At 38.1% G+C, this 24,845-nt stretch overlaps 1 protein-coding gene across 2 annotated transcripts in view; it reads right to left on the reverse strand.

Annotated features, from left to right (window-relative positions):
- Positions 1–24,845, reverse strand: part of LOC127844312 (leucine-rich repeat and IQ domain-containing protein 1-like) — a 49,791-nt gene that overhangs the window by 12,869 nt on the left and 12,077 nt on the right. For both annotated transcript variants that reach the window (XM_052374427.1, XM_052374424.1), the window contains exons 8-25: positions 21,154–21,228; positions 19,838–19,977; positions 18,989–19,129; positions 18,653–18,770; positions 17,835–18,469; positions 16,495–16,593; positions 15,472–15,610; positions 14,581–14,733; positions 14,064–14,214; positions 11,477–11,670; positions 10,243–10,370; positions 9,772–9,845; positions 9,187–9,280; positions 8,489–8,656; positions 7,741–8,280; positions 6,803–6,908; positions 5,380–5,496; positions 358–498 (exon numbers count right to left, since the gene is read on the reverse strand). In XM_052374427.1, coding sequence (XP_052230387.1) covers positions 358–498; positions 5,380–5,496; positions 6,803–6,908; positions 7,741–8,280; positions 8,489–8,656; positions 9,187–9,280; positions 9,772–9,845; positions 10,243–10,370; positions 11,477–11,670; positions 14,064–14,214; positions 14,581–14,733; positions 15,472–15,610; positions 16,495–16,593; positions 17,835–18,469; positions 18,653–18,770; positions 18,989–19,129; positions 19,838–19,977; positions 21,154–21,228 — 3,213 coding nt within the window. The remainder of the gene's footprint in view (positions 1–357; positions 499–5,379; positions 5,497–6,802; positions 6,909–7,740; positions 8,281–8,488; positions 8,657–9,186; positions 9,281–9,771; positions 9,846–10,242; positions 10,371–11,476; positions 11,671–14,063; positions 14,215–14,580; positions 14,734–15,471; positions 15,611–16,494; positions 16,594–17,834; positions 18,470–18,652; positions 18,771–18,988; positions 19,130–19,837; positions 19,978–21,153; positions 21,229–24,845) is intronic.

Raw genomic sequence — 24,845 nt, forward strand, 5'->3', positions numbered from 1 at the left:
TAATAACAAATCCAATTGAACTTACGCAAGCTTTTGCGCCGCGCCTTACATTTTTTGCATAACAGTACATGTACAAGGTTTTTCTTTTTTTTGACCTAGTTTTTGACCCGGCACAACCCAGTTTCGAACTCGGCCGAGATTTCATTAGAACAAAGCTTCTGACCAAGTGTCATGAAGAAGGGACAGGAAATGTGGCCTCTAGAGTGTTTACGAGCAAATATTAACGGACGGACGGACATACGACGGACAAAGACTGGTCACAAAAGCTCACCTGTGCAATCAGGTAGGCTAAAAAACAACACCAGGTTAAATGAAAGTTATGTATGATAGGCAAGAACACTAAAATCTTCAATAAACCTGATCAATGTCCATGAATTTATCGAGATCAAACTCGTCTCCGAGGTTCATGACATCGGCATCCTCCTCCTCAAATGAACACTGGGCAAACTCCAGGGCTGCCATTAGCTTCTTGCGAAGGATAAAACCTCGCCAATATGCCTGCCATGTATGATAAGGGAATGTATATTAAAGCGATGTTATTGTCCCAGATGGTTAGAAAACAGGAGATATGAGCTGTGCTCTGTTAAAAGGGGGTTTAATGCATGCACGCTAAGTGTCATCCCAGATAAGCCGGTGCAGTCTGCACAGGATTATCAGGGACGACACTTTACACCTAAACTAGATTTTTGCTAAGAACCGATTTTCTTTTAACAAAAATATCATAAAAGCGGAAAGTGTTGTCCCTGATTAGCCTGTGTGGACTGCATATGCTAATCTGAGACCACACTTTACGCGCATTATTAAATCTTCTTCACACAGAGCAACTGCCTCATATGTTTCAGTTTTTCGGGGCTAACTTTATAGCAATTATTGAGCTTAATACCTGATGGCATAAACAATATTTTTCCCAAATTCAGTCTGAAAATTCCGAATTCATTCACAGTTGTTCATTCCAGATGTTTGGAAATAGAGCTGTTATGCAACTAAATGAAGAATTTGAAGACGTAATATCCAGGTAAGTGATATAATTATGTTAAGAAGTTTTTATTTAATCAATAATTTTTCAAAAGTTATATAAAAAATAAATATAAAAAAAATTTGAAATTCAGAGTTGCTTGATGAACAAGTTTATGGATGGAAGAACCACTCACACTAGACAACAGCTGAACACAACATATTTTTCATTGCATACAATGCTATTTCAATCAATAAGCTTTTTTTGGTAACGTTTTGGACAAAGAAATTGAAAGATATTTACCCATAAGCAGCTTTAGACAGACTTGGCTAATTCGGAATTTTAAAGGTTAAGATTTTAAATGAGAACCATTCAAACATGATAATGATAAGTCGTTACAAACTGAGATTTTATTGACAAAATGATTGTTAAACAAAGCAAGCACAACTTTGTTTTGAGGAAATTTCTTGAGAATGACACACTTTTTCAAGAATGCAAAGTTATATAAAACCCGCTCTCTTGGAAAATGAGACTTACTGCATGTGTTAACAAGAGCACCGCCTTGCGGGTGCAGACCGCTCATTTATTTTTCTTTTTAAAGGTGAAGTGAACTATCTCAATTTCAATCACAAAGGAGGGAGGGGTGGGGTGGAGTGGAGGGGGGTGTATAGTGTGGGAGTGTGGTCATTTATTACATAATCTTCCAAAAATGCAAAAAAAATGCCAAAAGAGTTTGTTTTTTTTTTTCGGGGGGGGGGGGGGGGGGGGGGGGGGGGGGGGGGGGGGAATTTTTGGGTGAGATGGTTGGACGGTATTTCAAAAATAAAATAATACAAAAAATATTTGTGTTTTTTCACCATGTTTAAAAACAAGAGGGCCAAGATGGCCCTAGTTCGCTCACCTGAGAGGAGTCGGTTCATTCAATCTTTACCAAACGTCAAACTTGACCTAGATATTGTTCAGACAAACATCCTGGTCAAGTTTCATCATTATTGAACCAAAACTCTGGCATATGGAGTGATTTTGAGTTTGTAAGATTTGACCTGGTGACCTATATTTTGAGTTGACCCCACTTACCAAACATCAAACTTTGCTTACAAAAAAACATATAATGACCAAGATTCATAAAATCTGAAACAAAATTGTGACCTTTAGAGTGTTTACAAGGATTTTGTATAATGTAATGAAAATTTGGACAATCTAAGGGCAATAATTATGGCATTAATTATGTGATATATATAAAACCAATCTTTTCACTAAGTTTCATGATGATTGAGCAAAAAAATGTGACTTCTAGAGTGTTCACAAGCTTTTTTACTTTATAAATATAAGAAAACTGTCCCCCCCCCGGCAGCCATGTTATCCAACTGACCGGAACCATTTTCAAACTCAACTCTCATATCAAGGAAACAAATGTTCTGACCAAATTTCATGAAAATTGGGCCAAAAATGTGACTTCTAGAGTATTCACATGTTTTCACTATATACATATAGAGAAAAATGCCCCGCCCACTGGCGGCCATGTTTTTTCACCAATCTGGACGATTTTTGACCTCGTCCGAGATATCAATAAAACCACTGTTTTGACCAACTTTCATGATGATTGGGCAAAAATTGTGACTTCTAGAGTGTTTACAAGGTTTCTCTATAGCCAAATAAGGAAAACTGCCCCCCCCCCCCTGGAAGCCATGTAATTCAACTGACCGGAACCATTTTCTAACTCAACTCTCATATCAAGGAAACAAATGAAAATTGGGCCAAAATGTGACTTCTAGAGTGTTCACATGTTTTCACTATAAACATATTGAGAAAAATGCCCCGCCCACTGGCGGCCATGTTTTTTCACCGATCTGGACCATTTTGGAACTCATCCAAGATATTAATAAAACCACTGTTTTGACCAACTTTCATGATGATTGGGCAAAAATTGTGACTTCTAGAGTGTTCACAAGGTTTCTCTATAGCCAAATAAGGAAAACTGCCCCCCCCCCCTCGGCAGCCATGTTATTCAACTGACCGGAACCATTTTCGAACTCAACTCTCCTATCAAGGAAACAAATGTTCTGACCAATTTTGATGAAAATTGGGCCCAAAATGTTACTTCTAGAGTGTTCACATGTTTTCACTATATACATATAGAGAAAAATGCCTTGCCCACTGGCAGCCATGTTTTTTCACCAATCTGGACAATTTTTAAACTCTTCCAAGATATCAATAAATCCAATGTTTTGACCAACTTTAAATTTTGACTTCTAGAGTGTTTACAAGGTTTCTCTATAGCCAAATAAGGAAAACTGCCCCCCCCCCCGGCAGCCATGTTATTCAACTGACCGGAACCATTTTCGAACTCAACTCTCATATCAAGGAAACAAATGATCTGACCAAATTTCATGAAAATTGGGCCAAAAATGTGACTTCTAGAGTGTTCACTGTTCACATGTTTTCACTATAAACATATTGAGAAAAATGCCCCGCCCACTGGCGGCCATGTTTTTTCATCGATCTGGACCATTTTTGAACTTGTCCGAGATATCAATAGAACCAATGTTTTGACCAACTTTCATGATGATTCGGCAAAAATTGTGACTTCTAGAGTGTTTACAAGGTTTCTCTATAGCCAAATAAAGAAAACTGCCCCGCCCACTGGGGGCCATGTTTTTAAACGGACGGGAACCACTTTTGAACTCCACCAACATATCATTAAGACAAACATTTTGATAATGTTACATGAAGATTGGGCATAAAATGTGACTTCTACAGTGTTTACAAGTTTTTTCTGTTTTTTGACCTAGTGACCTAGTTTTTGACCCGGCACGACCCAGTTTCAAACTCAACCGACATTTCATTGGGACAAAGCTTCTGACCAAGTTTCATGAAGATCAAACAATAAATGTGGCCTCTAGAGTGTTTACAAACAAATGTGGATGGACAGACGGACAGACGACGGACAAAGACCAGTCACAAAAGCTCACCTGAGCAATCAGGTGAGCTAAAAAAAAATATTTGTGTTTTTTAACCATGTTTCAAAAAAAAACTTTTTTTTTGGGGGGGGGGGGGGGTATAGTGTCAGAGTGATAGGTGGTGGTGGTCATTTATTAGATGATCTTTAAGAAAAAGAAAAAAACTTTGGGGGGGGATTCGGGGGGGGGGGGGGGCATGGGGGATGGTTTGGGTGGAGTCTATTGAGGGTTGTTTTGTCAAAGTATCAAGCAAATCTAATCATAAGTAAAGAAGTTATGGCAATTTTAGCAAAATTTAATAATTTGACCTTGAGAGTCAAGGTCATTCAAAGGTCAAGGTAAAATTCAACTTGCCAGGTACAGTACCCTCATGATAGCATGAAAGTATTTGAAGTTTGAAAGCAATAGCCTTGATACTTTAGCAGTAAAGTGGATCTAAACACAAAATTTAACCATATATTCAAAGTTACTAAGTCAAAAAAGGGCCATAATTCCGTAAAAATGACAACCAGAGTTATGCAACTTGTCCTTTACTGTCCCCTTATGATAGTTTGCGAGTGTTCCAAGTATGAAAGCAATATCTATGATACTTTAGGGGTAAAGTGGACCAAAACACAAAACTTAACCGAATTTTCAATTTTCTTAGTATATAAGGCCCATTATTCCGTCCAAATGCCAGACAGAGTTACATAACTTTGCCTGCACAGTCCCCTTATGATAGTTAGTGTTGCAAGTATGAAAGCAATATCTATGATACTTTAGGAATAAAGTGGACCTAAACACAAAACTTAATGAAATTTTCAATTTTCTAAGTATAAAAAGGGCACATAATTCTGTCAAAATGCCAGTCAGAGTTACATAACTTTGCCTGCACAGTCCCCTTATGATAGTTAGTAAGTGTTGCAAGTATGAAAGCAATAGCTTTGATACTTAAGGAATAAAATAGACCTAAACACAAAACTTAACCAACATTTTCAATTTTCTAAGTATAAAAAGGGCACATAATTCTGTCAAAATGCACACCAGAGTTATCTAACTTTGCCTTCCCAGTCCCCTCATGATAGCAAGTAAGTGTACCAAGTTTGAATGCAATAGCATTGATACTTTATGAGAAAAGTGGACCTAAACGCAAAACTTAACTGGACGCCGACGCCAAGGTGATAACAATAGCTTTTTTTTTTTTTCAAAAAATAGATGAGCTAAAAATGTTGTCCCAGATTAGCCTGAGCAGTCTTTCAAGTCAGGATTTTTGTTTAGAATAGACTTCCTTCAAATGAAAAATTTCATACTAAGTGTCATTTTGTATTTGATGTTCAACTGTACAGTCTTATCTAGGACTACACCCGACACACATGCATTTAGCCCAGTTGTCCCAGATCAAGGACCATATCCCATCATACATTGCCAATAGTGATACCACACAAACATAAGATGGTTCAGTCTCCATAGTGTATTGTGTAAGACCTGTATTTTAACAGCAGACGCATTGAGACGCTGCAGAATCTTGGGGTCGAGCCCTGCAAACGGGTTTGACCAGCGCTCCAACAGCATTCTCCTGGTCCTGTACCCTCTCCAGTGAGCCTGTCAGAAAATAGCAATATCAGCCTAGATCTGGAGGAAACACTAGGCTAAATGCCAGTGTAAAGTATTGTTCCAGATAAGCCTGTGCACGCCGCACAGGCTATTCATGGATGGAACATTCCAGCTAAACTAAATTTTCATTTAAAGAGACTTCTTATAAAAGAAAAATTACATAAAAGCAGACAGGGCTGTCCATGATTACCAAAGGCTAATATAGGACAATTCTTTACACATATGCATTAAAACCAATTTTAAAAAAACAAGGCGCATTTAATGTACTAGATTGACTGATATCTTAGCTTGATAACAAAACAAAAAGATGATTCGTTATTTTAGATTGCTATAATGATTTCGTTTTCAATATTTCAACTAAAAAAAAAATAAAAAAAAAAATAAAATCTTATATGACATTTGTGTCTAATGTACTCACTATAGCAAATTCACAAAAACAAAACGCAATTAATATTGTAAAACAACCAATGAACATTGCAAAAAGAAGCCTGAATCCTAAAATATAATATTTCAGAATAAAAAAAAAAAATAAGTTCTAATTTCTTGCAACCATTATAGATCATATAAGAATCATAATATTTTATGCAGTATTGTTGCTTATTTGCCAAAAATTAATTCAATTTAATTTCAATGTGAAGCTTTCAAATTTGTACCAATCACAGCTCACATATAAATGAATCAATATGTTTTTTTAATAAATATTATAACAATTAAGAATGCGTTATGAAGTGACAATGTGATACTAAAATAAATATATTAATAAATTTCAATCGAGCAAAAAAAAAACACAGAGACAATACTTTTTCATCTAAACAATTCCAAGTGATTCTAATCATTCTATGATATTTTTCAAAGCTAACTAGAGCTGTATGTGTAATTGTGATGCCGCCTCTAATCAAGAGGCAACAAGAATAAAAAAGATAATTTAAGTGCAGATCTTATTAACTCTTTACCACTTAGATACGTATTTTAATGCATTTGTAGTCCCGTAGAAAGTTATATTTAATTAAAGACCTTTCTTACTAGATTCAAGTTTTTAAGGCTTCATCTCCAAGCCTTAAGTACTGATGAGCTGCAAACAGCATAAAACCTAAATAGACTGTGAGTGACTTGCCTACTGTTCTGGTTTTATGCTGTTTGGCTTTGCACATAGCCATTTTTACTTTGCTTCTGAGTGGGAAAGAGTTATAACAGAAGTTCTAAAAAAATGCTTGTTAGAAATAGTTCAATTTTGAATAATATAATGAACATAACAATTGCTGAACATGTATTTCAAGCCCTAAATGACTCTGACCTGAATAGTGGTGGCAGCTAGCCAGTATTTTGTATGCTCCTGAATCTGGTGTCTCACATGCCAGCCGCGCCAGGTTGCCTGGATACGAGTGGCCGCCCACTCTAGTCTGAAAAGTTTGAACCCTTTACTGATAAAAAGCGACATCCTCGATTTCATGAAGGATATGGCCCATAATGTGACTATGAGAAGTCGTAATTCAGTAGAATTGTGGTAATGTAACCCAGCTAGAAAAATCCCCGACCATACTGGGGATCGAACCCGGGACCTCCCGGTTCCAAATCAGGCAGACACTCTACAGCATCGCTATAAAAGCTCATATAGCAAGGCAGTATAAGTTCTCCTTATACAGAACCCTGCTACATATACCCCCTCCAATTGTGAAATTCTTCCACGAATTTCCTAGTGCCATGACATCTGTGGGACGTCTGACACACATGGTGGTTTTTTTACGTTGGGCGCCAATGTAACCCAGCTAGAAAAATCCCCGACCATACTGGGGATTGAACCCGGGACCTCCCGTTTCCAAATCAGGCAGACACTACCGCGTCGCTATAAAAGCTAGCTCATATAGCAAGGCAGTATAAGTTCTCCTTATACCAAACCCTGCTACAGTTAGAAACAGCTAAATTTGACATAGATAGAAACATGGCGGGGGAAAAGCTCTCTATGCTGAAACATAATGGAGGTGCATTAAGTCTGGTTTTCACATGATATGCAGCATAATGTCATAATTTGGTGCTAAAAACATACAGTTTGTGACTGAAATATGAAACTGTATTTTATAAGAAAAAGTTAAACATTTAAAATAGTTAACAAAATGAGAGTAGAGATAAAATATGACTTACAAAATAAAATAAAAACTTGGTAGGAAGGTTTGCTTAGCATGTATTTGTGATGCTAGTGGGAGGCATTATGGTAAATCTATCCAATCAATATACCTTTCCAAAATATGCCCATTGTGAATGATCACATGACTCTTCACTGGGACTTTGCTCATATCAGCCGATCTTAATGCCTGCTCAAACTGTGATTTTCCTGCCGTAGTTGTGTTGTATGAATTCAGTCCAGCAACTTGTTCAGATTTTCTTGGTTCATTTCTATTATTTGATGCTTCTATTTTTCTTGCACTAGCATTCAAGGCAGATTCAAACATTTGTTTGGGATCTGAAACACTGTTCTGAAATTCACTTAGAATGTTACTGTTGTTGTTACTTTTCTGACCATTGGTCCGACCACCTGACGACTTCAAAGCATTCTCAAACATTTCTTTCGGGTTCATGAACTTTTCCGGATTTCCAGACGACATTGGCTGACCTGCCTTGGGAATCGACTGAGTCGTTGGCATGGTAACAGTGACATCACCGTACTCGTGGGCGTACCGGAATTCAACTGCTACGCTGAACGAACGATCACAGAACTTGAAGCAGCTTTCACAGATATCTTGAGCTGACTGCTTTGCTCCTGTTGCATTCTTCACACTACGTAAAACCAAAAAAACTGCATATCTTTGGGTAAACTTAACACAATTTTAAAAGGAATATTATGGATTAAAAACATTTTCTTCAAATATATATGCTTGACATCATATACATAAATAACAACGCACAATTGTTTTACATAAAACATTTTGGCTTTTAAAATTAAGTATCAATTTAAACATCTAAAAAGAGTTTCTTCTGTACCAACCTTAAGAAGTCATGAAGATAGGTGAGTTGCTCTTGCAAAGTGCTGGCCTGTGACACACACATGCTTTCAAAGCTTGACCTTGCTTTAACTGGACTCTTCAGTCTCTCAGTGCTTTGATTATGGCCATATATCAGCCGAGGGCATCCAGCCTTCAAACTTTGACTGAAACTAATATTTAAATATAAATGAATTAAAGTATTTGTACTATAGACATTGGTTTGACCAGGTATCCAGCCTTCAAACTTTGACTGAAACTAGCAATTAAGTATAAATTAATTTAAGTTTCTTTACTCTAGACTTCGGTTTGAACAGGCTACAAACACACACTGAAACTAAAAATTATATATAAATGAATTTAAGCATTTGTACTCTAGACGTTATTTTGACCAGCCATCTAGCCTTCAAAATTTCACTGAAACTCACATTTTAATATAAATGAGCCATGCAATGGGAAAACAGGGCTTAATGCATGTGCCAGATTAGCCTATGCAGTTGGAAAAGAAATTACATTTTCCGCCTAGACCAGATTTTTGTTTACAAATTAGCTTCTTTAAATGGGACATTTCATAAAAGCAAGAATGTCCTCCCTGGTTAGCTGTGCAGACTGCACAGGCTAATTTGGGACGATACTTTAGCCGCAACACACAAAGCCCAGTGAGAGGGGCTTTATTTGTATCATCAAAAAAATAAATAATTACCTGTCATCAATATCTGCAGTAACTGGATTGTCCTCAAGATGAAGGTGTTGCAGGTAAAAACAGTCCTTCACACCCATTTTTACATTGGCGACATCTTGACGAAAATTTGAAAAAGAATAAAAACATCTAGCGTATACTATATAAGATGTGTCATGCAAAAATGGGTCTTATGCCTAATGCAATCATGCAGTCTGGTCAAGAGCTACGCTGCCTGGTATGCAAGGTTTCATGGTCTCTTTAGCTAGCAGACAGGGAACCTCCTCAGCTGACTGCATCAGGAGTAGGCCGGGCTAGAGATATGCTTTCCCAATAAGGCATAAGGCTCATTTTTGCATGACATGGTTTATACATGTTTCATTACGTTGTGGCTCAAACCTCATGTTCCAGAGAACTTGAAAAACTTGAACCAGTATTTGTCACTTAACAAATTTATTACATATTACAAATTACAAGAACAACTTTTTTAAACAACTAAGATTTGATTCATCTATCATAAAAAACTGTAAATAATGGTTGATACAATTTATTTAACAAAACGACGATAACATATGAAAATGTTGCAAATACGTGAGTTTAGGCCAATACCTAAGAGTTGGTTGTTGCTAAGATCTAGGTCCTCTAAGAGGAGACAATTCTGAAAGGAAGGCAAGGAGTCGAGACTGAAAATAAAACACATGAAAAATAGAGCATCTCTGTTTAATACAATCAAGTCATAATTATCATTTACATTACTGCGAATTTTTAATATTTCACCTAATGATAAAAAAGATCCCACAATATAACCACATTTTCATGGGTCTTGGGCAATATGCAGCAAGCAATCATACAGACTGGCCAGGTGATTCCCTGTTCACTATAAAGCCATGCAAGGTTTGTGCTCTCATTAACTGACAGCACCTAAGCACCAGATGGTGGCCATGTGCAGTCAGGATCTACGCTCCAAGCCTAGGGCAAAAGACACATTTTCGCATAACGATGCTTACAGAGTGTAGTTTCGTACTGAATTTAGAAACTAACAAAAAATTTAAGACTACCATTCATTACAGACTAGTGTACCTGTTTTGCTGAACACGTAATGCCAGAAGAAGAGGCAGCCAGACGGAGGCTAGGTTGTTCACCATGGAGATGCTGTTGTCACCTAGCAACAGCTCCACCAGTAGCACATGGTTGCTGAATTCAGCGGCCTAAAAGTTGTGTAAAGCAATTATTGTTCCAACTGATATTATACTTCAGGTGACTTCCCTTGAAAAATTTCCACACTTTTGATATGACATCACATCGGAACGTAATATATACCAATCAGGCTATGATTTTTAACGTACCCTGCACATGGGGCAAAAATTAGTAACAGTTTTTTTTTTTAACTACGTTAAGATCTAAAGGCACTTATTCAATAAACTCAATGTTGATGAGCGATTTTCCTTCATATCACTTCTACTTGTGTGTTTGCTTAGTTCACAACAGTACAGTTCAGTACAGTAAATTGGGAATAAATAATATTTCCCCCCTTGAAGAGTTATGTACACCTTGGCCTTCAGCCTGTGTAGACATCGATCTCTTTGGAATACAAAGTTTACTATACCCCTAAGCTGCCTATGATATTTATACATAATGATTTATTTTAATATGAAAATCACATTTTTTTTAATAGACATAGAACACAATTATTGTAGTTTTAAACTACTTAATTCACAAAAGGAAAAAAGAAGTCCCCGGCCAAAAGGAAAAACAAATGAAGGAAAATTATATTCCAAAATATCTTGAATAATCTTAGAATTAAAATAACTTTCAAATTATTATTATAAATGGGCAAATACACAACGATTTGTCTCTCTCATGCGTGGTTTGATTCCTGCCCATCAGAACTCAAAACTTTTTCTAATTAACAATAATGAAGCAAAACATTATTTCCTAAATATGCAATTGCATGCGTTAAAAACCTGAATCAGCTAGCATATTTGCAGATTAGCAGTTGAAACCACTTGACTTTCAAGACCAAAATTTTTCTAGTCATTGTGTATGTGCACACTGGATGTCCTTTTTCAAATATGAAATGAATCGAGATAAAGCCAAAACTTAGAATCATTCTGAATCTACATTCTTTTATTTACATATTAGCTATAAAATTAAATTAAAAAAAAAATAACCAAAGCTATTACCATACCTATAAAATATATGCATCACTGATGCATTCAAACAAACTTCAATAAAGAAGTACTTCACAGAAATTAAACCTAAAATATGATTCCAGTTGTATTACATAAAAGATGGAATTCTTATTTATGCCCACCTGTAGGATATTATTTGAGGAGACATCCAGATACAAGAGTAAGCAGAGTTTGTCAATATCCTCAATGGCCGGCAGGTGGTTGTGGGACATGTCAATCACCTGCAGGGTGGGCGTGGCACCCAGCCCACTGGTGCTTATCAGCTGATTGTGGGATATCAGGAGAGTGTGCAGCCTACGCAGGCTGTCCATTCCACCTGGAACACATATGTTCATATATCCTTGCATGAATTTATTAAAAATAAATGGCAGAGTGCAAGTGGGTGTGGCATCAAACTTATTAGGGCTGATTATGGGAGTTTAACAGAGTGAGCAGTCTATGCAAAGTATGCATAACATCTGAAAACCAGTATTCAACAGATTTCTAGATTTATATTATTTATGATGGCCAGCAAATGGTTGTGAAACAATCACTGACAGGCTTGGACAGGAATTAAGTACCTCTGATGCTTAACAGCTGATTTTAGGAGATCAGGGCAAAGTTTCTGAATCAATCAAGCATGCTTAATTTTCTATTGCAGATAGATTTGATAAGCATAGGTGATTTTTACACAAAATTAGGGCAAAGTATTATCCAGCTCCACAGCATTTAGTTACATAGCAGAGTTTATGCAAGAAAAGAAGAAAAACTTATCTCTAAACTTTAAACATTTTGCATTTAACCATATGTTCAAATTTTGAACCACTGTGTTAAGGACCATGTGAAACCTCTGCAAGCTATCAACACCACTTTAAAAGAGAGTTTATTAGGGGCTCTGTGAAAGCCACATTTTACAAACAAATAACAAATAAATATATGGGTCAACCCTTTACCACTCAGATATGTATTTGTATGCATGTGAAGTCTGTTAGAAACTTAAATTAAATTAAAGATTTTCTTACTATATTCAAGTTATAAAGGCTTCAATTCCAACCCTTAGATACTGATGAGCAGCAAACTGCATAAAACCTGAACAGACTGCGAGTTACTCACAGGCTGTTCTAGTTTTATGTTGTTTGCACATAGCCATTTTCACATTGCTTCTGAGAGGGAAAGGCAGTCAATGCAGTCCAGAGGACATCTATATGTAATTCTATGATCTTTCAACTGGCAACCATAATCTTGAAGTGGCATGACTGTTTTCATACCATCTACACATGTTCTAATTGTGTTATATATTTTAGGCAAGTTTTATCACAATTCATTCCAGGGCAGAAATGATATAGAATGTAAATGATCATACAGGCTCAAATATTGAACACTTTTGTGTGACCTTGACCTTGAGTTGGCATGACTGGTTTTTTCCACCTTGACCTTGAGTTGACATGACTGGTTTATGCCTTTATCCTTGACCTTGAGTTGGCATGACTGGTTTTTGCCTTCAACCTTGACCTTGAGTTTGCATGACTGGTTTTTGCCTTTAGCACAGTGCATGGTCTCAATAAGCAAAACCTTCAATCCTTGAGAGAGAATGATTTAATGCCATGCCATCAAGATTGCTACACAATGTTCCAGTTAAAGACATTTCAAATTAACTAAAAGAGGAATACCAATAGAAAATGAAAATTGTATGGTCATGGAAAACATAAACAAGGGCTGTTTGTAAAACATGCATGCCCCCCATATGGGCTCTCAGTTGTAGTGACAGCCATTTTGTAAGTATGTTTTTTGTCACTGTGACCTTGACCTTTGACCTAGTGACCTGAAAATCAATAGGGGTCATCTGCGAGTCATGAACAATGTACCTATCAAGTTTCATGATCCTAGGCATAAGTGTTCTTGAGTTATCATTCGGAAACCATTTTACTATTTCGGGTCACCGTGACCTTGACCTTTGATGTAGTGACCTCAAAATCAATAGGGGTCATCTGCCAGTCATGATCAATGTACCAATCAAGTTTCATGATCCTAGGCATAAGCGTTCTTGAGTTATCATCCGGAAACCATTTTACTATTTCGGGTCACCGTGACCTTGACCTTTGACCTAGTGACCTGAAAATCATTAGGGGTCATCTGCTAGTCATGATCAATCTACCTATCAAGTTTCATGATCCTAGGCATAAGCGTTCTTGAATTATCATCAGGAAACCATTTTACTATTTCAGGTCACCGTGACCTTGACCTTTGACCTAGTGACCTGAAAATCAATAGGGGTCATCTGCTAGTCATGATCAATCTTCCTATCAAGTTTTATGATCCTAGGCATAAGCGTTCTTGAATTATCATCCGGAAACCATTTTACTATTTCGGGTCACAGTGACCTTGACCTTTGACCTAGTGACCTTAAAATCAATAGGGGTCATCTGCGAGTCATGATCAATGTACCTATGAAGTTTCATGATCCTAGGCCTAAGCGTTCTTGAGTTATCGTCTGACAACCACCTGGTGGACGGACCGACAGACCGACCGACAGACCGACCGACATGAGCAAAGCAATATACTCCCTCTTCTTCAAAGGGGGGCATAAAAATACAATCTTGATCATATGAAATACATTATTTCAGAGAGCTACTTATAAATATACTACACTTTCTCGCCAATCACTGATAAATTACTATCAATATTTTACCAAAACAAACCAATATCATAGTTTATTTCACTGTCACCTACCAATACGGGTAATATTATTGTAAGAAACATCGAGCCAGCGTAGGTTGGTGCAGTTATCCAGTCCATGGAGAGAGGAAAGCCTGTTGTGCGAGAGATTGACATACTGAAGCTGCCCTAGGTCACGAACGTCCACATACTCAATACGATTTTCCTGAAAATTTGACAGAGCAGTTTCATTTTCAGCACATCTTCTATAAAGAACAATAATTGAGATGATCTAGGATGTTATACGTTAATATGAAAACAATACTTTTGATACTTTTAACCATAACAGTAAAATTTTAAAGATTCAAAGCGTCTTGGAAACCCAGTACAGTATTGAGAAAATTGAAAATCAAAAACCGCTTATGGTGATAGGAAATCAATATAAACAGACATTTGATTGCCACCATTATACAGTTTTTATCATCATACACACCACCATCCACATCATCATCATAATAATCATCATCATCAAAATCACCACAACAACTATCACCATTACCTCAACAACAACCACCACCACACACTATATTACCATGCAGTTGATGTACTGGAGCTGTTTACACTGCCCAAGCCCGTCCAGGGCTACAAGGTTACACTGGGTCAAGGTCAGGTACTTGAGGCCCGAGCACTGACCCAGGGGGGAGAGGCTGTTGCCAGGGAGATCACGGAGTTCCACTGTCGTCACCTGAAATAGCAGACCATCATCATCTTAAATAAGGCTAATGAGCCGCAATCTGGGAAAATGGGGCTTAATGCATGTGCATTAAGTGTAGTCCAAAATTAACCTGTGCAGTCCGCATAAGCTAAGCAGTGACTATACTTTCTGCTATCATGGAATCTTTTGTTTAAAAGAAGTTTCTTCTAGGCCGTCCCTGATAAGCCTGTGCAAACTGCACAGGCTAATCTAGGACAACACTGTACGCACATGCATTAAGTCCTGTTTTCCCAAAGCGAGGTCCAAATGCTTACATCCCCATAATAAGAAGCATTTACCTCTCAATATTTTCATGTGTTCAGGAATATCAAGTATTTACAAAACATGTTTTATGCATTAGTTCCCTTAAGGAGTTTTGAGAAAATGGCAAAATAAGTTATGTTATGTGTCTTGAACACAGCACTCCATTAAATCTAAAATTCGTAAAGAAACTGGCAAACCAGGAAAATGTATTTCATGGCCAATCCTCTCATAAGATATGTAGCCACTCGAGATTCAAACTCAGTTGCCCCATATTGACAGTCCATCAATCACTTATCTATGTATTTATATATAATAAATTATGTGATGTAAACAACAGGTATTAAAAGTCACAAGGCCTAATGGCATTACTGTAAAAATGAAATTTTGAAATGTATGCATGAATTTATAACCTGCTTGATATTAAGTCCACAACGGCCTTAATTACTGTTACTTTCTAGAGCCTACCTGTTTCAAAGACACCACTTTAGCAGCTTGCAGAATGACGTCTTCTGACAGAAGTGGCAGCTTCTTTGCAGCAGACGGTCGGCGAAGGGGTTTCTGGGTAACTCCGCCTTTTAATTTCCACGGTTCATTGCTCACCTTGCTTTTAAAAGTAATAATTGGTATACATGATAACATAAAAAGTACATTGTTTGGAATGGTTTTACTCATATATACTATGAATTACTGAGGACTAGAAACGCAGTTTATGAAATGTTTAAAAATAAAAAATTAGTCTTGGTTTAAAGAGATGCATATAACGAGGCATGCAATAAATAAATTTTCGAGCGTAAATATCAATATTTGCATTGCATTTTATCACATGTCCAGTGTATCTCAATGACAAAGATCTAAATGGTAAAGACATCATACTTAATGAAACAAACCTTTATTCATGCATGAGCCACTCTGGGAAAACAAGGCTTAATGCCAGGGTCATCCTAAATTAGCCTAAACAGTCCCCACAGGCTAACAGGGATAATACTTTTCACTTTTAAGGCATTTTTATGAAAAGGGAGTCTCTTCTTAGAAACAAGAGCACCGCATAACGGGTGCCACGCTCGGCTATGGGTGCAGTTTTGAATAAATGAAAGCTTGTCAGAAATTTGTTATAGGTCACAGTGACCTTGACCTTTGACATTGTGACCCCAAAATGGGTGTGGCATGTAGAACTTATCAAGGTGCATCTACATATGAAGATTCAAAGTTGTAGGTGGAAGCACTTTGATTTTAGAGCCAATGTTAAGGTTTTAGCACGACGCGGACGTCGGACGTCGGATGACGAGCTGGCTGTGACAATACTTCGGGTTTTCTCCGAAAACACAGAGCTAAAAATCCAGTCTAGGTGGCAAGTTTAGTCCAAAATTTGCCTGTGGAAATTGCACAGGCTAAACTGAGACAATACCTTATGCACATGCATTAAGCCCTGTTTTCCCACAGCTTGGCTCCAATTGTCACCAAACACCAAAGGCTTAATGCACAACCCACCTCCAAGGATGACAGTCTTTCATGAACCTCAATCGCAAGGCCTCCAATGGCTCTGGCAGGGCGTCCACACGTGGCACTGGAACCTCTGAGTGATGTTCCCTACAAAAAACACAGACTCATTATCCGGCATATTTGAGCCTTGTTCTGGAAAAACTGTGCTTAATGCATGTGTGTGCAATAAGTGTCATCCCAAATTAGCATGTGCGGTCCAAACAAGCTTATCAGGGATGACATTTTTGGTCTGAACTAAATTTTTGCTTAGAAGAAGCTTACTTTAAAAGGAAAATTCCATTACAGAAAGTTTTGTAACTCATTAGCCTCTGAAGACTGCACGTACAGGCGTATCCGGGATGACACTTAACACACTGCATAAAGCAATGTTTTTCTAGAACAAGGCTTATTTAACCCTTTCTGACTTAAAAGCAAAGCAAAAATGGTTATGTGCAAACAGCATAAAACCAGAAAAGCCTGCGAGCAACTCGCAGACTATTTAGCTTTTATGCTGTTTGCTGCTCATCAGTTCCTATGGTTTGTAGATATAGCCTTACAAAATTGAATAAAGTAAGAAAGGTATAACTTAAATATAATTTTCTAAGGGTATCAAAAAACTTGAATTTAGTAAAAAAGGTCTTAAATTAAATATAACTTTCTAAGGGACTACAAATGTGTGAAAATACGTATCTAAGTGGTAAAGGGTTAAATACGTATCCAAGTGGTAAAGGCTTAAATACGTATCTATGTGGTAAAGGGTTAAATATGTATCTATGTGGTAAAGGGTTAAATATGTATCAATGTGGTAAAGGGTTAAATATGTATCTAAGTGGTAAAGGATTTAAAAGTTATCTAAGTGGTAAAGGGTTAAATATGTATCAATGTGGTAAAGGGTTAAATATGTATCAATGTGGTAAAGGGTTAAATATGTATCTAAGTGGTAAAGGATTTAAAAGGTATCTAAGTGGTAAAGGGTTAAATACATATCAAAGTGGTAAAGGATTAAACAGTTGCGTAGAAGTGCATGGTATGAAAACTCATCATGACATTGACCACTTTAAACAAAAAATTGCAAACATTTATTTTTACAAATGTTTTATACACATGCGTATGAAATGAAACAAGTTTATAAACATATATTTAGGGAATATAACAATATGAAATGTGTTAAGTAAGAATTAAAATCACATTGACATTTACAACTGTCTGATAAAATATTGCAGCGTAAATAACAAAACAAAATCATACATATCCTTAAATCAATATAAAACTTCAAGAAAAAAAAAGCTCAACTGCCATTTACCTTCAATAGAGGTAGAGATGTATAACAAGCAAAAATTTAGACTTACTCAAGAATTCTATCTTTCGTATTCAGTGGCAGCTTAGGTGTAGATACTCTAGGAGTTCTAGGTGTTGTGGAACTTTTTGGCGTCTTTGGTCTAGTTGGGACTCTACCTAAGCTTTCGACCCCATTTGTTGCAACCTTCTGTTGAGATATTTCTATATCTTCAGCATTCACTTGTTTCCCACTATTTTCTAAACCATGTCCAATGATTGTATGAAGTTCGTGTGTTGAGCCATTTGTTGTTTGTTTATCTTCTGCAAAATGACCTGTTAATTTAATTTTAGAATCAATACTTTCCTCCTCATCAGATTTTTTATCCATTCTCCTTTTTTCTTCCTCCTTTTGTCTCTTTTCTTCTTCTGCATTCATTTGTTCTTGTTCTTGTTTCTTTTTCTCTTCCTCTTTCTTGAGCTTTTCTTGTTCTTTTTTCATGCGTTCCTCTTCTTCTTTTTTTAGTTTAACTTCTTCAATTTTCTTTCTCTCTTCTTCCTCTCTTATTCGTTTTTCTTCCGCTTTCTTGCGCTTTTCTTCTTTCTTTTGTTTTTCTTCTTCTTTTCTCCTCTTTTCTTCTTCTTTCTTCTGCTTTTCTTCCTCCTTTTTTCTTTGCTTTTCTTCTTCCTTTCTTTTCTTTTCTTCCTCCTGGATAATTTACGACATATACAGTTATTTCACACAAAAATAAAAGACAGTTCTGCTCAATCACTTCATTTGTTAACAATCACTAAATACTTTATGCTGAACACATGATAACCAATTAATATCAAATGTAAATTTATAAAACTGCAAACATTTATGAAACCATGACAGACAGGTTCTTTATACCTTCAATTGCGCTTCCTCCTCCTTCTTTTTCTTTTTTTCCTCCTCTGCTCTCCTTTTTTCTTCTTCTCTTTGCTGTTGTAAAAACTCTAGCTTTTTTGCTTCTTCTTCAAGTTTTTGCCTTAAACACAAGTAAAAAGAGATTACATTTGAATGCGTAACTTACAATTCAGGAAAACAATGATGTTATGCCAAAAAATTAACAATTATATGTAACTAAAAACTCAGCATTAGTTTAGATATCTTCATGCACAGAAGATTGACAGTAAAAAGACAGTAAAATCTGAGCATCATTTTAGAAGAAAAAACTTCCCAATAAAAACAACTAAATTCACTCACTTTTCTTCCTCCTTTTTCTTTTCAAGTTCCCTCGTTCTTTCCTCAATTTCTGCCTCCACTTCCATTATCCTTGCTGCTTCTACTTCCTTCCTACGTTCAACACGTCTTTTCTTCAGTTGGTAACCAACCATTTTACGAACCCTTTACAACACACCAAATAAATATGTAAGGCTGAACGAAATCATGTAACAGGAATTGCAATAAGCATTACAAAGGATTCAACAGCATGTGTTCCTGTCAATGTGAATAAATACTTGAGCAGCGCTTTGAGAAAACCAGGTTCAATTCATGTACATTAACCCTTTGCATGCTGGGAAATTTGTAGTCTGCTAAAATGTCGTCTGCTTAATTTCTAAAAGTAGCATTTTCTTAGAATTTTTTCAAAGAATACTATCAGAATAGCAAACAGTTTGGATCCTGATGAGACGCCACGTTCTGTGGCGTCTCATCTGGATCCAAACTGTTTGCAAAGGCCTTAAAAATTCGGTTCCAGCGCTGAAAGGGTTAAGCTCAGTTGTAAACAACTGTATACATGTATGACTTGTTGTCCCAGATTAGTCTGTGCAAATGCACATGCTAATCCTTAAATCTGGGACAATGATTTGTACACTTGTATTAGGCCTGGTTTTGTCAGATTGCAGCTCATTTATCTTTTAAAATTCAAGTGTACAAACTATTAGCGAAGCATCTGTATTATTTTATCCACTGATTTTGAGGTATGATGAGAACCTTTAAGAGGCGCTCTAGTCATAATAGATTAAACAAGGGCTAAAACCAGAAGGTGACAACCATCCAAGCGAATGGCAGCACTTTAAATCTTTTGGTTTTCAATTGTCAAGATATAAATACCTGTAACCTCGGAATAAGCGCTGAATATCCACAACCGCCTTATGCTGTTTTTCAGCCTCCTTTGCTTTCTGTATTTCCATGGCAACCTTAAGCTCCACCCTCTGTTGCTCTGCTTCTCTCTCCATCTTCTGTATTTCTACCTGATATAGAAATGAGCCTTGCTCTATTCATACATGTGCATAAAATGTTGTCCCAGATTAGCCTGTGCAGTTGGCACAGGCTTATTAGGGACAACATTTTACGCCTAAACTGGATTTTGTCTAAGAAGATACTTCAATTAAACAAAAATACTATAAAAGAGGAAAGTGTCTTCCTTGATTAGCATGTGCAGACCGCACATGCTTATCTGGGACGACACTTTACAAACATGCATTAAGCCTTGATTCCCCAGGGCGAGGCTCAAATAAAATAAAAGGTCAGAGATTTCAGATTTGCTTCAAAATTTTCTTTAAACAAGAGCATCGCGGTTGCAGTTTTGAATAAATGAAAGCTTGTCAGAAGATTTTTTTATATAAGAGGTCACAATGACCTTGACCTTTGACCTAGTGACCCAAAAATGTGTGTAGCTTGTAGAACTCATCAAGGTGCAGCTACATATGAAGTTTCAAAGTTGTAGGTGGAAACACTTTTATTTTAGAGCCAATTTTAAGGTTTTAGCATGACACAGATGGCGGACGAGCTGGCTATGACAATACCTTGGGTTTTCTCCAAAAATAGTCAAGCTAAAAAATGCTGGCAGCAGTGATTTACAATTCACCACAAAACTCAATGTGTTCGAATAAATATAGCTATGGAGTCTGGACACACCATGGCTCTAAACCTTCAGGTAATTTTGGTGCAGATATACCTAAAAAACCATCCTAATATGATATGTACAACAATTGCAGAAATATTACAAATACAATTCAATAATAAATAAATTATCTTTATCATCCAGAAATTTTGCGTACATATCTGGTAGGACAGAAATATATCTTTCTGACAATTCAATAATTGTTTTAAGACACTTCGCAAGTTTTAGCTATACTAAGAGACCAGGATAAGGTAAAAGTTATTTTGTGAAACATAGATTTTGTGAAAAATTGAGTTTCAAGACAATAACAGCGGAAATTTAATATTATAAAGATAAATATCTTATTAGCAATGCATACTTTAGTTCCAAATATTTAAAAGAGCAACACAATTTTATTTCTAAATGAAATTGCAAATCCAATTTAGATTCTGTAGTCTAATAACTCTTCAAATACAGAATCCATTAATCATGTTTACAAAATCATAACAACAAATCAATCATACAAAAAATTATTCAAATATACCTGAAATACTCGCATTTGCTTCTGTATTTCATGTTCAGCCTCTTCTTGTTGTTTCTTCATTGCCAACTGGACTGCCTGTAAGGATCACCAACCATGCTTAGCATTCATAGGAAAACTGGGCTTAATGCAAGTGCTTTAAGTGTCAGTAGTCAGCAACAAATAATCAGGGATGACACTTTCTGCTTGAATTGAATTTCGGTTAAATGCAAGTCAATTCTAAACAAAAATCCAGTCCTAGCAGAAAGTGTCGTCCCTGTTTATGTATTGCCGCCTGCCCAGGCTAATTAGTAGCAGAAAGTGTCGTCCCTGTTTATGTATTGCCCACTGCCCAGGCTAATTAGTAGCAGAAAGTGTCGTCCCTGTTTATGTATTGCCGCCTGCCCAGGCTAATTAGTAGCACAAAGTGTCGTCCCTGTTTATGTATTGCCCACTGCCCAGGCTAATTAGTAGCAGAAAGTGTCGTCCCTGTTTATGTATTGCCCACTGCCCAGGCTAATTAGTAGCACAAAGTGTCGTCCCTGTTTATGTATTGCCCACTGCCCAGGCTAATTAGTAGCACAAAGTGTCGTCCCTGTTTATGTATTGCCCACTGCCCAGGCTAATTAGTAGCAGAAAGTGTCGTCCCTGTTTATGTATTGCCCACTGCCCAGGCTAATTAGTAGCAGAAAGTGTCGTCCCTGTTTATGTATTGCCCACTGCCCAGGCTAATTAGTAGCAGAAAGTGTCGTCCCTGTTTATGTATTGCCGCCTGCCCAGGCTAATTAGTAGCAGAAAGTGTCGTCCCTGTTTATGTATTGCCCACTGCCCAGGCTAATTAGTAGCAGAAAGTGTCGTCCCTGTTTATGTATTGCCCACTGCCCAGGCTAATTAGTAGCAGAAAGTGTCGTCCCTGTTTATGTATTGCCCACTGCCCAGGCTAATTAGTAGCAGAAAGTGTCGTCCCTGTTTATGTATTGCCCACTGCCCAGGCTAATTAGTAGCACAAAGTGTCGTCCCTGTTTATTTATTGCCCACTGCCCAGGCTAATTAGTAGCGGAAAGTGTCGTCCCTGTTTATGTATTGCCGCCTGCCCAGGCTTATTAGTAGCAGAAAGTGTTGTCCCTGTTTATGTATTGCCCACTGCCCAGGCTAATTAGTAGCAGAAAGTGTCGTCCCTGTTTATGTATTGCCCACTGCCCAGGCTAATTAGTAGCAGAAAGTGTTGTCCCTGTTTATGTATTGCCCACTGCCCAGGCTAATTAGTAGCAGAAAGTGTCGGCCCTGTTTATGTATTGCCGCCTGCCCAGGCTAATTAGTAGCAGAAAGTGTCGTCCCTGTTTATGTATTGCCGCCTGCCCAGGCTAATTAGTAGCAGAAAGTGTCGTCCCTGTTTATGTATTGCGGCCTGCCCAGGCTAATTAGTAGCAGAAAGTGTCGTCCCTGTTTATGTATTGCCGCCTGCCCAGGCTAATTAGTAGCAGAAAGTTTCGTCCCTGTTTATATATTGCCGCCTGCCCAGGCTAATTAGTAGCAGAAAGTGTCGGCCCTGTTTATGTATTGCCGCCTGCCCAGGCTAATTAGTAGCAGAAAGTGTCGGCCCTGTTTATGTATTGCCGCCTGCCCAGGCTAATTAGTAGCAGAAAGTGTCGGCCCTGTTTATGTATTGCCGCCTGCCCAGGCTAATTAGTAGCAGAAAGTGTCGGCCCTGTTTATGTATTGCCGCCTGCCCAGGCTAATTAGTAGCAGAAAGTGTCGGCCCTGTTTATGTATTGCCGCCTGCCCAGGCTAATTAGTAGCAGAAAGTGTCGTCCCTGTTTATGTATTGCCGCCTGCCCAGGCTTATTAGTAGCACAAAGTGTCGTCCCTGTTTATGTATTGCCGCCTGCCCAGGCTAATTAGTAGCAGAAAGTGTCGTCCCTGTTTATGTATTGCCCACTGCCCAGGCTAATTAGTAGCAGAAAGTGTCGGCCCTGTTTATGTATTGCCGCCTGCCCAGACTAATTAGTAGCAGAAAGTGTCGTCCCTGTTTATGTATTGCCGCCTGCCCAGGCTAATTAGTAGCAGAAAGTGTCGTCCCTGTTTATGTATTGCGGCCTGCCCAGGCTAATTAGTAGCAGAAAGTGTCGTCCCTGTTTATGTATTGCCGCCTGCCCAGGCTAATTAGTAGCAGAAAGTTTCGTCCCTGTTTATATATTGCCGCCTGCCCAGGCTAATTAGTAGCAGAAAGTGTCGGCCCTGTTTATGTATTGCCGCCTGCCCAGGCTAATTAGTAGCAGAAAGTGTCGGCCCTGTTTATGTATTGCCGCCTGCCCAGGCTAATTAGTAGCAGAAAGTGTCGGCCCTGTTTATGTATTGCCGCCTGCCCAGGCTAATTAGTAGCAGAAAGTGTCGGCCCTGTTTATGTATTGCCGCCTGCCCAGGCTAATTAGTAGCAGAAAGTGTCGGCCCTGTTAATGTATTGCCGCCTGCCCAGGCTAATTAGTAGCAGAAAGTGTCGTCCCTGTTTATGTATTGCCGCCTGCCCAGGCTTATTAGTAGCACAAAGTGTCGTCCCTGTTTATGTATTGCCGCCTGCCCAGGCTAATTAGTAGCAGAAAGTGTCTTCCCTGTTTATGTATTGCCGCCTGCCCAGGCTAATTAGTAGCAGAAAGTGTCGTCCCTGTTTATGTATTGCCGCCTGCCCAGGCTAATTAGTAGCAGAAAGTGTCGGCCCTGTTTATGTATTGCCGCCTGCCCAGGCTAATTAGTAGCAGAAAGTGTCGTCCCTGTTTATGTATTGCCGCCTGCCCAGGCTAATTAGTAGCACAAAGTGTCTTCCCTGTTTATGTATTGCCCACTGCCCAGGCTAATTAGTAGCAGAAAGTGTCGTCCCTGTTTATGTATTGCCCACTGCCCAGGCTAATTAGTAGCACAAAGTGTCGTCCCTGTTTATGTATTGCCCACTGCCCAGGCTTATTAGTAGCAGAAAGTGTCGTCCCTGTTTATGTATTGCCGCCTGCCCAGGCTAATTAGTAGCAGAAAGTGTCGTCCCTGTTTATGTATTGCCCACTGCCCAGGCTAATTAGTAGCAGAAAGTGTCGTCCCTGTTTATGTATTGCCGCCTGCCCAGGCTAATTAGTAGCAGAAAGTGTCGTCCCTGTTTATGTATTGCCCACTGCCCAGGCTAATTAGTAGCAGAAAGTGTCGTCCCTGTTTATGTATTGCCGCCTGCCCAGGCTAATTAGTAGCAGAAAGTGTCGTCCCTGTTTATGTATTGCCGCCTGCCCAGGCTAATTAGTAGCAGAAAGTGTCGTCCCTGTTTATGTATTGCTGCCTGCCCAGGCTAATTAGTAGCAGAAAGTGTCGTCCCTGTTTATGTATTGCCGCCTGCCCAGGCTAGGAATGACAATATGCACATGCATTCAGCCCACATTTCCCAATACGCAACTTAAATGATCATAGAAGAAAGAAACAAGAGCAAAGCCTTCATTCAGAAGTAATAAGCAAGAAAAAATGACAATGACCACCAAGACTTTGTGTTGTTCAGTTCAAAACAGTAATACTATTTGCTACTAATGGTGTATTGTATAGGGTGTCTGCCTAGCAATTGTAAGGTACCAAGTGGCATCACCCCTCAGGCAGCATTTTGGAGATCATACTTATGCCACCCAGTACTGCTTCTACCCAGAAACATGACTCAAGTGCCACTCTAAACAGCCTTTGGTCTTCATTTT

This window comes from Dreissena polymorpha, chromosome 1 (assembly GCF_020536995.1).
Source record: "Dreissena polymorpha isolate Duluth1 chromosome 1, UMN_Dpol_1.0, whole genome shotgun sequence".
NCBI lineage: Eukaryota > Metazoa > Mollusca > Bivalvia > Myida > Dreissenidae > Dreissena > Dreissena polymorpha.